The following is a 12,372-nucleotide window of genomic DNA, read 5'->3' as shown; positions in this document are numbered from 1 at the left end:
AGTAAGGCCCTCAGCTGGGGACAGTCTTACACCAGGGCTTCCCACAGAGGAACGGGCATGGACGTGAAGCCAGCGGGTGTATGACCAGACGCTCACCGCTGCAGCAGCATGTAGATGCGGGACGTGATGGGCAAGAGACAGTCCGCTATAGACAGATCCGTGCTGATGACCTTATGGACCAGATCAATGATGGGTCTGACCCGCTGGCAGTGCTGGATTACATCTGTGCGGAAAGAAAGCCAACAATTCCTTTAAGATCACGGAACAGTCTCTGAGACCCAGATAAACTACACTTATCCCAGTCTGGATGGTTTTCAATTTTATCTTGCGATTCTCTGTCCTCCAAATCTAAGCATGGCCGTTTTTCTTCCCTGCAGTCACGCCCCCCCAGCGGACCTCACCTGCAGTGGACACGACATGCAGCAGCATTTCGATCTCGCAGGTGAAGAGTGTCCAGCTGCTGTAGGAGTACTCCCAGCGCACCAGGTAAGCCCTGTCGTCCAGCACCACTTGGCCCACGGTGCCCTGAGGTATGCGAAGGTTGGTCTGACCCCCTAAGGGAGAGAGGAAAGGAAACAAGTCTAACATCTGAGAATACAATAGGAAAAAGTGACTCCTCCACCAGACACCAATATTTAGTCACACAGAGATGTACACGCTCTCTTCCTAGTGGCTAACACTGATAGACTGCTTTCACCCAGGTTATAGCATGTGTCGGAATTCCCTTTCTTCTCAAGGCTGAACAATATCCCACTGTATACATGTACCACATTTTGTTTATCACTTTCATCTGTTGGTGGACCCTTATTTAAAATTGTTTTTGTATATGCCCTTTAACCCAACAGCCCCACTTTGGGGACTCCACGCACTAAAAATAAAAGCACCAGTGTATAGGGGTACATGTACCCAAGGCAGCATTGTTTGTAGTGGTGAAAAAAGTGACATAGCCCATATGTCCTTTAGAAGGAAAAACATATAAGATTCTGGAACATCCAGAATAATTCTGTAGTTACTAAAAAGAATGGGTCAGATCCGTACACAAGAAAAGCAACTTGCAGGATGAATCTAGGAGAGCGTACACAGCATGTAAAAGGACACACACCAGCTCTTAACACGGACTCCCCAACAGACAAGTCTCCACAGGCGAACTCGGTAAAGTACAGATTGGTGCCGTTTCTCTTGTTGCAATGACCATGAATTATTTTTTAAATAAAACAATCTAATGATGCGAAAAAGGGAGAAATGCACTAAGTTATCAACATGCATAGTGGAGAGAAGGAACTGCTTTAAAGGCAGCTTGCATGAAAAAGTTAAAGTAGCCAAGATGACGTCTAAACAGAGGCTGAGGAAAAGAGCTACTGGACCCAGGTTCTCCATCTTACCAAGAGGATAAAGGAGTTTGGACGTTTGCCTCCGCCAGAGAGTTCCATCTTCATGGGAGATCACATCATGGGGCTTGTGCTTATAAAGTTCATTGTAGAAAGACATCTTATCCAAGAAACTATACACCTGCCAACACGCAGAAAAAAATCCAGCCACATGCTTACCTGGAGGACATGCAAGGGGTCCCACGTCCTCGTCCCTGCTCTTTAGCCAGACTGGGTATACGGGGACTCTCCAACTTCTCACAAACCTTCCTCCGCATGCCTTGCCAGCCCTCACCATCCTCTAACGCTGAGCTCGAGGACCCCTCCCTGCACACAGTTGGCTCTCCCGAACAGTGGGTCTTCACTACTCAAATGACATTGACTGTGTGGCTTTATTAGTTACTCCTTGTGTCTCTTATTCTCTGCCAATGTGATAGTAAGGGACTTTATATTTTGTCCTACTCCCCCAGCATCTATAACAGGTACATGATTTTATAGAATTGAGGCACTATCTCTGGCAGTGTTCATTCAACTTCAGACTAATTCTTGCTGTGGCAGTGGCACCCCCAAAAATATCTCCCACACTCTGAATTCAGGCATCTAACCAAACCACCTACCTTTTTGGCAGTGGACTTCCCTGATACGAGGGCTCGTAGCAACTGCAGGAGTGGGGATAGGAGATGGGGGAACATTCCACAGACACTGTCCAGAATGATCCCAAGCCCAGAGGTTGGCTCCTTTGGTGAAAGGAGAAAAGTCACTGACCTTCGCGTTATCCATGAATTAACACATCTCCGAACTGCCCACCAATCATAAGAAAACCTAAAACCAATCCTTTCCTTTAGGCAGACATCACTCCTCCCTAACAATTTAAGACTTCCATATTTCCACTGAAAATGGCTATCAACAGCAGATTTAGTCAGGACCTGAAAAGAGAACATCACTGCCTCAAGTGACCTTTCCCTGGCCATCCTCCCTATAGGAAGACAACGGCATTCACCTCCTCATGACACGTTTCCAATAAAGTGAAAAGCACCAAGTAACATGCCAGCATTGAGCCGCCACACACGAGCAACAGATCCTCAATCTAAATATTGTTTCATACCAGCTTCTCCCAAGAACAGTGTGAGTCGAGGCTGGAGAGCAACTCAGGAAGAGGCTAAGACATACATGTCTACCAGTCAGGCCACAGTACAAAGGAGAATGGATTTATTTATTCATCAGCTGGACCCTGGGGCTTCAGGCTGCTGTCAATGCTAAGGCTGAGTACTAGTGAGAAACTGTTCTCTCCAAAGCCAAATTCTTATCTAACCAGTTACAATACTCTGACAACTCAGAGTTACAATCCCCCAGTAGCATGTTCCAGAGTTATAGTGATACTGGTATCTGAGACTGTCAGTGTGAACAGAGACTTGGTGTAGGACAGTGAACACGCTGGTTAATAACACAGGCTACACACTCAAGTCAGCCAGAACTGCTTCTTGATCCTGGCTGTTTGTCTAGCTGTATGATCCTGGGCAAGTCACTTCACATCTCTGAGCATCCCCTTTCCTCATATGCAAAATGGTGATGTAAATAATTCTATCTACTTTACAGATTTTTGTAAAGATTAAATGTGAAAAGACATAAATGCTTAATATCAGACCTATCACAAAGTAAGTGCTTGAAAAATTCTTTCGAACTACAAGCATAATTCCCTCTGACACACTTACTGTTCCCCAGAATAGTTCTGGAAGAGAAGGGTCCGCCAGGACTTCACATGCTGTGTCAATTACATCCTGTTGGGGGAGGGGGAAGAAAATAGCTTATTTTCCCTAGCCTTTTCTTTTTTTACTGTATTCTATTCAAATAAAAACACCAACAATACTTTCACATACTATGTCAGAAAGAACCCTGGGTTCAAAAAGTAAGATTACACCCTGTCTAGGGTGTATGTCGTATCTGTTATACGGTGTTAGGCAAGTTAACCTCTCTGAACTTCAAAATCTTTATCTATAAAATGGTGACCATAATATCGCTTCACAGTACCGCTGCAAGGACCAAATGAGATAATGTACAGAGAAGTGGACTGTAAAGTTTAAGATGACATGTAAATGTGAGGTATTACTAGGTTCAGCTAAACTGTTCTCCTAGAGGGCAAGAATAATGCCTTTTTAAGCTTTTTCATCCTCACCCCTAGCACGGTGCTCAGCACACACTGGGAATGATTTTTTTTAAACAACCCAAGTACTAGGACTCTTGCAGTCTGGATATGTTAATACTGACCCTCCAGGTACATGATGAGGTCCAAATGTGACCAGAATTTTGGCAAAGGATGCAAAGCTTACTCTGTGCCCCTAGAGCTTTGGAATTTGAGTTTTCCAGTTAATACCAATTTCTTTTATAATGGTAAGAAATTTTCATTTTTAGGGGTGACTGGGTGGCACAGTCGTTAAGCGTCTGCCTTCGGCTCAGGGCATGATCCCGGCGTTATGGGATCCAGCCCCACATCAGGCTCCTCTGCTATGAGCCTGCTTCTTCCTCTCACAGTCTCCCTGCCTGTGTTCCCTCTCTCTGGCTGTTTCTATCTCTGTCAAATAAATTAATTAAAAAATCTTTAAAAAAAAAAAAGAAATTTTCATTTTTAGCAAGTTCACCAATTTCCTCAATTTCCAAAACAAGTCATTAAAAATGAATACAATGACTTAGTTATAAAGAACTCCTCAAATAGTACTTTCTACTGCAAGGAACCAGGGTTCCCTGGAGAAATAGCATATTCCAGGTCTGAAGCAAGAATCTTGTAAGATAATCCTACAACAGTGTGTCGTACCAGGAAGCAACACAGCTATCAAAGTACAGAAGCACTGTGTCAGACCCACTCAGGAGCTCATTAGAAAGAGTTCTTATTGCCCAGAGGTGGGCGATCTGAGCATAAGAACAGTAACTGCAATGGATCAAAACACAGCAAACACGTTTATACCCAGGAGTTCACAATGACATGTAAAAATTTAAAAACCTCACTAACCACCTTTGCAGGATGGTAGGGGAAACCAGTAAATATAGGAAAATAAGCATGTATAGTATTCGATACCAGAGTATCGGACAGCTAATAGCTAATGAGAGCAAATTTTTTTGAGGTATTACTGACATATAATGTTACATTAATTTTAGGTATACAACATAATGGTCTGATATTTGTATATACTGTGAAACAAATTTCTTTTCTATAGCAACGTTCTAACCAATAAACAAAAAAGGAAAGACAGAACAGTGCCATTTTGTAACTCCCAAGGAACTAATGGATCCAGGTGACCATCATCTAGACAATGATGTGGCTTGTGTCCACCACACTGCAAAGCACGGGTGCAGACTAAAGGTTGACAGAGTTAGCAACTGATAACGCATGGACCTTACTTATTCAGATCCTGATCGAAACAAACAAACTTGTAACAAATGTACGACATTTATAAGATAATTAGCAACTTAAACCCCGACTTGTTATTTGAAGACACGGTTTGTTTAGATGTGCTGATGGTTGTTAAGTTTTACTAGCTCCTATTCTGACTCATCGAATATTCACAGATGAAACTAAATGATGTCAGGGATTTGCTTCAAAATAATCAGGGAGGGAAAGAGCACCAAGATCTGCTGTCAGGTGATAATCTGGAAGCTGGTGAAAGGACCGTTTAAGAGTTTGTTACATAATTTTGTCTTCTTTGATGTAAGTTTGAAATGTTTCATGTTTTAAAAACACTGCAGAAGAATGTTTATTAGCACCCACAGATGTTTGGGACAGATGCTCTACCCCAAACTGAGATTACAAAGCAGTAAACACACTGTGATTCTGCATTTAGAGTGTGATTACACTTGTTTCTTTTCATCAGCACTTTCTGATTTTTGTCATAAATATGTATTGTTTGTATAATACAATAAATGAAAAGAAACAGCAATAAACAAATTAACACCTGAGGTATGTGGGTGTGCGTGATACCAGCTCCCAAGGGGTATCTTAGGGATAAGACTGCAAAGCCAGGCACTGTAGACAGCCTCACAAAAGCCAGATACTGACCTGCTGATTGCCCAGTGTGTGCAGCTCCAGCGAGGTCAGAACGAAAGAAAGGAGTCCATAGACACACATGCACGCGGTGCTGGTGGTACACTGTAAGGACAAATGAGTCAGTGACTAATTCTGAATAACCAAACTCTTCCCCCAGATTCAGCATAATCCTACACATTAACATAGTCTCTGTAAACAAATGGGAAGGGAATCCAAGGCTTTGTAATTTTCCTAATTTAGAACCAAGATCAGGAAGACAAGGGGAGAAATGAGAAAGCAGGAATCAAACTATCGTAACACCGTCAAGAATAAAATCAAAAGGGAACCATTTTCAAAATGATCAGTTTTCGTGGGGAAGAAAACCACACCCAGTCTAGAGAAAGGATAAAGGGTCTCTATGCGCTGATAGGAATGATGCAGCTGCCTGAACAGTCACCAAGATAAATCACCCAGTGCCAGCCGGTGGGGCCTGCTGGCTGAGGTTTCCTGCTCACATGTCAAAACAAGCTCACTAAACAGTGCCTCTGAAATTAAGCCCCAACACAAGACTCAAGAGAATGGCTAATTCATCCTGCTATGGTTGAATGAGTAAGCTCCCAAAAGAGATTTCTCCAGTCAATGTGGTCAAAGCTATCTTCCAGATTACTCCACGAGCGCAGTATGCTCTACTGGCAAAGAGTTAGACACCACTGGTTCAACCCATACCTACCACTAACTGGCGGTTACTGTTTCGCCAGTAATTTGTGGGCAAATTACATCTTGAGTCTTAATCTCCTAATATGTAAAACAGGATTTAAATTCCTAGTGCAAAGCAGTATCGTAAGGATGAAATAAGAGAATGTGCAGAAAGTGCTGGTAACAGTGCCTAGTCATACTAAATGCTCTACAAAGTTGGAAACAACACTGTCATCGTTATCCACGTCACTATTACAATTCTTACTACTACTCTCGTGATGCATTCACGAGCTTCTGCCCTGCTCTCTGGCATTCTCATGCTCAAACCCCAACAGCCTGAGCCTCACATCATTTCCCCCGCTGGCCAGTGAGCGGAGCAGTCGGGTCAGGTACTGAAATACGTTCAGCTGGATGGCTGTGCCACCTATCTTTCGGACAACACTGCTTGTCTCTTCTGGATGCAGGGTGTGACGGAGGAGAGCCCAGGCCAAAAGCACTGGGGCGTGATGTGGAATGTCCCCGAAGGTCAACATCAAACGGTCCATATCCTGATGAAAAAAAACAAAACACAAAACCTGTGTCACTGAAAAGAAAGGGTCAGAGCCCTCCACAGGACCCTTCGTCACATTTAGTATGTCTTCTATTTGCCCACGGTGGCCTCCTGTCCCACTCTAATATTCTACCCTTCCCCAAACCCCACCACCTCACTAATAAACCCCTCCATTACTCTTCCCTTTCCCCACAATTTTTTTCTTCTAATTGTAAGTAGTCTTAATGTAACATTATAAAATACATGTTCAAATGGAATTTTCTTTAGAAAATTTCCTGACCCTTCTTGAACTTTCTCTGATCTTTCCCCACTTTCTATCTAAGCATCAACCCATCTCAATGTGTTTCCCCTTTGCTCTTCTTGCACAAGGTCCATAAACAAAAACAAGCCCCAAGGTTCTGTCCTTGGGCCTCCTCTGTCCTGGTGCCAACTCTGAGTGACTCTACTCATTCTCACAGACTCAGCTATGACCTATGTGCAGAAAAATGAAATCTGAGATTTCTTCCAGATCCAATTAACTTAACAATGTAGGACCTCAAATTCCACCACAAGGAAAATCTAATGCAGCAGTCTAGTTGAGTGGTTAAAAACATACTCCTAACTATAAATTGTCTAAAAAGAGAAAGGAAGCCACTCCAAGTTCACCTGACAAATGAGCCCATCCTGGGCAAACTGGTGCAGCTCTCTTCTGTCATCCAAAGCACACTTATGCAAGGATTCAATATCCATGCCTTCCACCAGGATAAGGGCACTGAAGTAGCTGGAAAGAAAAACGGTATCACGGTGTCACATGTGCAACTCTGAACCTTGTTGGAGAATAAGGTGAAACAGAAGACACTTTAGTATCAAAAAAATTACTAATGGTTTTTTCTGCATTTTTTTTCATACTAAGTCTCTAAACCCTGTGTGTGTTTTACGCTTCCAGCACACCTCAATTCGTCCAGCCACATTTAAAGTGCCTGGCAGTGCTTGACAGGGGCTTGTGCCTGTCAAAGCACAGATCCAGTACTGAAAGTTTCTACAGCCACCAATTACATGTGGCCCAGATAAACCATCTCACCACTCAAATGTGCATCTTTGCTCACAGAGGAAACAGTTCTCAAAACGTGGATCTATCCATTCGAACCACTGTAACATCATCGTTTTTTGAAACACAGATGAATCTCCTCCTCACAGACACAGATGCAAACAGGCAGTTCACCCCAGAGGACATACCAAGAGCAAGTAAGAAAATGCTCAATGTCACAGATAACCAGGGAAAGGCAAATCAGTGCAGCAAAAGGGATCAAACTGAGGGGGACAATAGATAATAACACGGGTTTGCAAGACTGTGGGGAAACTGGTTCTCTCCTCCCACGGTCAGTGAAGCACACATTGGTACAGCCTTTCCAGAGGACAGCTTGGCTATATTTTATATCACAAACGCACATACCATTTAACCCAACGATGCCATTTCCAAATCCTTTACAGTCATACTTGCCCAGATGTACAGACAGGCTTGTAAAGAGTGTTCTTTACAGCACTGTGTGAAATATCCAAAAGAGCTAACTGCCTACCATTAGTGATGTTGTTAAATAAACATCCATCCCACATACTAATACACAGCAGCAAAAAAACATCCTGAGGTAAAAAGAGTTCCAGGACATCCAGTTATGTGAAAAGTTAAGTCGTAAAAAAGTACACCATTTACATCAAAAAACAAAAAACACAATGTATTTTTGCATATATGAAAAAAAGATGTGGATCTATCCACTGCCGTAAAATTCAAAGTCCACAGACAATGGGGAAACATTCGCCTTGTCGTTGTCTTAGCATTTGCACTGGCTTACCATAGACGCTCCCCAAATTTTTTCTTGAATGGATGAATCTCTTAGATGAAGATAGTAAAATACTAGAATGCAATACTTATTTTGAGAAAACATGGCCCTCTAATCCCAGTCTTTACTCCCTGTAAGACCTGGAATGTGGTAATACATTGATCTGTTTCTCTATCAGCAAATGAAAAGTACATCTAGACCGTCCCTTCACCCACTCACAGGATCACTACAGTATCAATGCTCTAAACAGTGTACAAGTTTTGTAGCCTCAATTCATTCAGACTTACCCAATCCGATCCACAAAAGGATCCATGGTCTCATCCACCAGGTGCCTGTTGGTCTGCCTACTACCAAATCCTTGCTCTTTAAACATCTTGGTTAATGCCAACAGGTCACTAGGTGCCATCTCAAAGTAGGCATAATAAAGGAAAATAATTTCTAGCAGCATGGACTGTTCCCGAAGGCACTGAACAAACCAGCGAGACACCTGGCGCTCAGTCTGCACAACCAATGAAGAAAAAATGGGAGAAATAAAGTCAGATTTAAAAACCTATAATTCATTTTTTATTAGATAATACATGTATAAGAATAGAGTAAAAAAAAGTTTCCCTCTTTGCCATATATTAAGGAATCTGTTAAAAGCTTAAGGCAAAAGGGTTTGGGAGAGATACCAAAAAAAAGTCTCCCTCCCTATAATTCCCATTGCCCAATTTCCTAACCTATCCCCAGAGCAACCCCTGTTAGAGGTTTTTGTTTCCCCTCCCAGTAATATGGCATATACACTCATTCATTCATTCATTCTAAGCTCTGTCTACCTACCGACCCATCCACGCACCATCCATCTCTAAATCAAATATTCTATACAAACTATTCTACACTTTACTTTTCTCAATTAACAATGTATCTTACAAATCATTTCGTCTAACAGTACATTAAGAATTTCCTTATTTTTCATTACCAGTCCCCTCATTATTTTTAATGCAGCAGAGTACTCCACTGCATGGAAATGCCATATTTTTATTTATATATTTTGCCACAATTTAACCAGCTCCCTTGTATGTACAAACAAGTGTTGGTGAAGATGTGGAGAAAAATGACCCCTTGTGCATTGTCGGTGAGAATCTAAATGGTGCAGCCACTGTGGAAAACAGTATGGAGGTTTCCTCAAACAATTAAAAAAGAGGGGCGCCTGGGTGGCTCAGTGGATTAGGCGTCTGACTCTTGGTTTCAGCTCAGGTCATGATTGCAGGGTTGAGAGATCGAGTCCTGCATCGGGCTCTGTGCTGAGCGTGGAGCCTGCATGGCTCTCTCACTCCCTCTGCCCCTCTGTGCCTTGCTCATGCTATCTCTAAAAGGTAAAAATTAAAAACAAGAAATGCCATATGACCCAATAATTTAACTACTGGGTATTTAGGCAAAGAAAATGAAAACACTAATTCAAAAAGATATATGCAGGGGGTGCCAGAGTGGCTCGGTCAGTTTGGTCATGATCCTGGAGTCCCAGGATCAAATGCTGCCTTGGGCTCCCTGCTCAGCAGAGAATCTGCTTCTCCCTCTCCCTCTGCCTCTGCCCCTCCCACTCCTGTGTTCTCTCTCCCACTCACTCTTTCAAATAAATAAAATCTTAACAACAACAACAAAAAAAGATACACGCACCCCTATGTTTACTAAAGCATTATTTACAAGAGCCAAGATATGGAAGCAGCCTAAGTGTCCACTAACAGATGAATAAAGAAGATGTGGTCAACACGCACCCATACACGTGCAGGTGCAATGGATACCACACCACCACAAAAAGGATGAGAGCTTGCCCTTTGCAACAACATGGATAGACCTAGAAGGTCTTACACTAAATGAAGTAAGTTAGACTGAAAAAGACAAATACCGTATGATTTTACTTATATCTGGAACCTAAAAACACAAAACAAATGAAGAAACAAACAAAAAACAGAACCAGGCCTATAAATACAGAGAACTGATGGTTGCCAGAAGGAAAGGGGGCGGAGGACAGGCCAAATGGGTGAAGGGCAGTGGGAGACATCCAGCTGTGGAATGAGTAAGTCATGAGAATAAAAGGCACAGAATAGAAAGCACAGTCAACGGCACTACAATAACACTGTGGTGACAGATGGCAGCTGCACTTGCGGGGAGCACAGCACAACATGCAGAAACAGTAAATCACTATGTTGTACACCTGAAATGTGTCCACCACACTCCAAAAAATTAAAGTATAAATAAAATGTACAACTGACAGAACAAATATACAAAAAAATTGGCAAAAATCACAGATCTAGACAATCTCAACCTGACTGGTATGTCTCACCAGCACACCCAACTACCTCCAAATATACATTCTCTTCATGTGTACGTGGTACATTCACCAAGATAGATCATATTATGGGCCATAACCCATGGGATAGTAAATTCTAAAAGATCTACATGATACAGAATATGTTCTTTGATAATAATGGAGTTCAAACTGAAAATCAGTAAGATATACAATGTTTGAAAGTTAAACAGCACACTCGTATTAGTAATACAGGGGTCAAAGAAAATCACAAGGGGAATTGGAAACTATTTTGAACTGAATGACAGTGAAAATGCAACATATCAAAATTTCTAGGATATAGCTAAAAGCAATACTTAAAGCAACATTTATAGTTATATAATAGGAATGTTCTAAAATCTGTTATCTAAGTTTCTACCCTAAAAATCAGAAAAAGAGCAAGTTAAATCCAAAATAAACAAATAGAAATACTGAAGAGCAGAAACCAACGTAATATAAAATGAACAAGCAACAAAGGAAACTGAAGACAAAACTACCATTATCAGAAATCAGGAGACATCACAACACATTCTCCAGAGAATAAAAGCATAACAAGAAAATAATATCAGCTTTATGCAAATAAATTTGACTACTTAAATGAAATCGACATATCCCTTGAAAGACACTAATTCCCAAAACTGACCCAAAAAGAAACAGCAAGTGTGAACAGCTCTCTAATCAATTATAGAAAACTGAATTCTAAATTAAAACCTTGTGAACACCTGGCTGACTCAGAAGAGCATATAACTCCTGATCTCAGGGTCATGAGTTCAACCCCCATGTTGGGTATAAAGATTACTTAAATAAGTAAAATTAATTAATAATTAATTAATTAAAAACTTGCCCCCAAAGAAAACTGTAGGGTGGGATGGTTTCACTGGTAAATTCTGTCACACATTTTAGGAAGAAATAACAGTAGCACTACACAAATTCTTTCAGAAAACAGAGGAAGAAGGAAAATTTCCCAACTTATTTTATGAGGCCAATATTACATTAATACCAAAACCAGACAAAGACATCATAAGAAAACTACAGACTAATATCGCTCATGAACACAGACATAAAATTCGTTAACAAAATTTTAGCAAGTCAAATCCAACAATATATAAAAAGCAGAATATATCATAACTAAGTAGAGTTTATGCCAGGAATTCAAGATTGATCTGACACCCAAAAACTCAATGTAATTCACAAGAGAGTAAAAGAGAAAAGTCATAAAGTTACTTCAATAAATGCAAAACAAAATGGAGAGGATTTAACACTCATTCCTAATAAAAGCTAAACCCTCAGCAAACTTAGAAGGTAACTTCTTCATTTTGATAAAGAACACTACAAAAAAACTTTACAACTAATACCACATTCAAAGGTAAAGGACTGAATGCTTTCTAAGATTACGAACAAGGTAAGAATGTTGACTCTCCTACCACTTCTAGTCACCATTGTACTAGAGGTCTTGATCACTTAATAAGGCAAGAAAAAGAAATAAAAGGCATAGAGATTTGAAAAGAAGTTAAACTGTCCTTATTTACAGACAACATGATCCTATCTATTAGAAAAATCCTATCAGGGGCGCCTGGGTGGCACAGCGGTTAAGCGTCTGC

General features: G+C 41.2%; 1 protein-coding gene across 1 annotated transcript in view; it reads right to left on the bottom strand.

Moving 5' to 3' along the window:
• Positions 1-12,372, bottom strand: part of NUP188 (nucleoporin 188) — a 47,422-nt gene that overhangs the window by 17,615 nt on the left and 17,435 nt on the right. Inside the window, exons 9-17 of the mRNA XM_034664641.1 lie at positions 8,733-8,944; positions 7,274-7,388; positions 6,426-6,626; positions 5,416-5,505; positions 3,080-3,145; positions 1,985-2,104; positions 1,383-1,509; positions 402-554; positions 97-223 (exon numbers count right to left, since the gene is read on the bottom strand). Coding sequence (XP_034520532.1) covers positions 97-223; positions 402-554; positions 1,383-1,509; positions 1,985-2,104; positions 3,080-3,145; positions 5,416-5,505; positions 6,426-6,626; positions 7,274-7,388; positions 8,733-8,944 — 1,211 coding nt within the window. The remainder of the gene's footprint in view (positions 1-96; positions 224-401; positions 555-1,382; positions 1,510-1,984; positions 2,105-3,079; positions 3,146-5,415; positions 5,506-6,425; positions 6,627-7,273; positions 7,389-8,732; positions 8,945-12,372) is intronic.

The sequence above is a fragment of the Ailuropoda melanoleuca genome, chromosome 7 (assembly GCF_002007445.2).
Source record: "Ailuropoda melanoleuca isolate Jingjing chromosome 7, ASM200744v2, whole genome shotgun sequence".
NCBI classification, from domain to species: Eukaryota; Metazoa; Chordata; class Mammalia; order Carnivora; family Ursidae; genus Ailuropoda; species Ailuropoda melanoleuca.
This window is presented reverse-complemented; position numbering and strand designations above follow the sequence as displayed.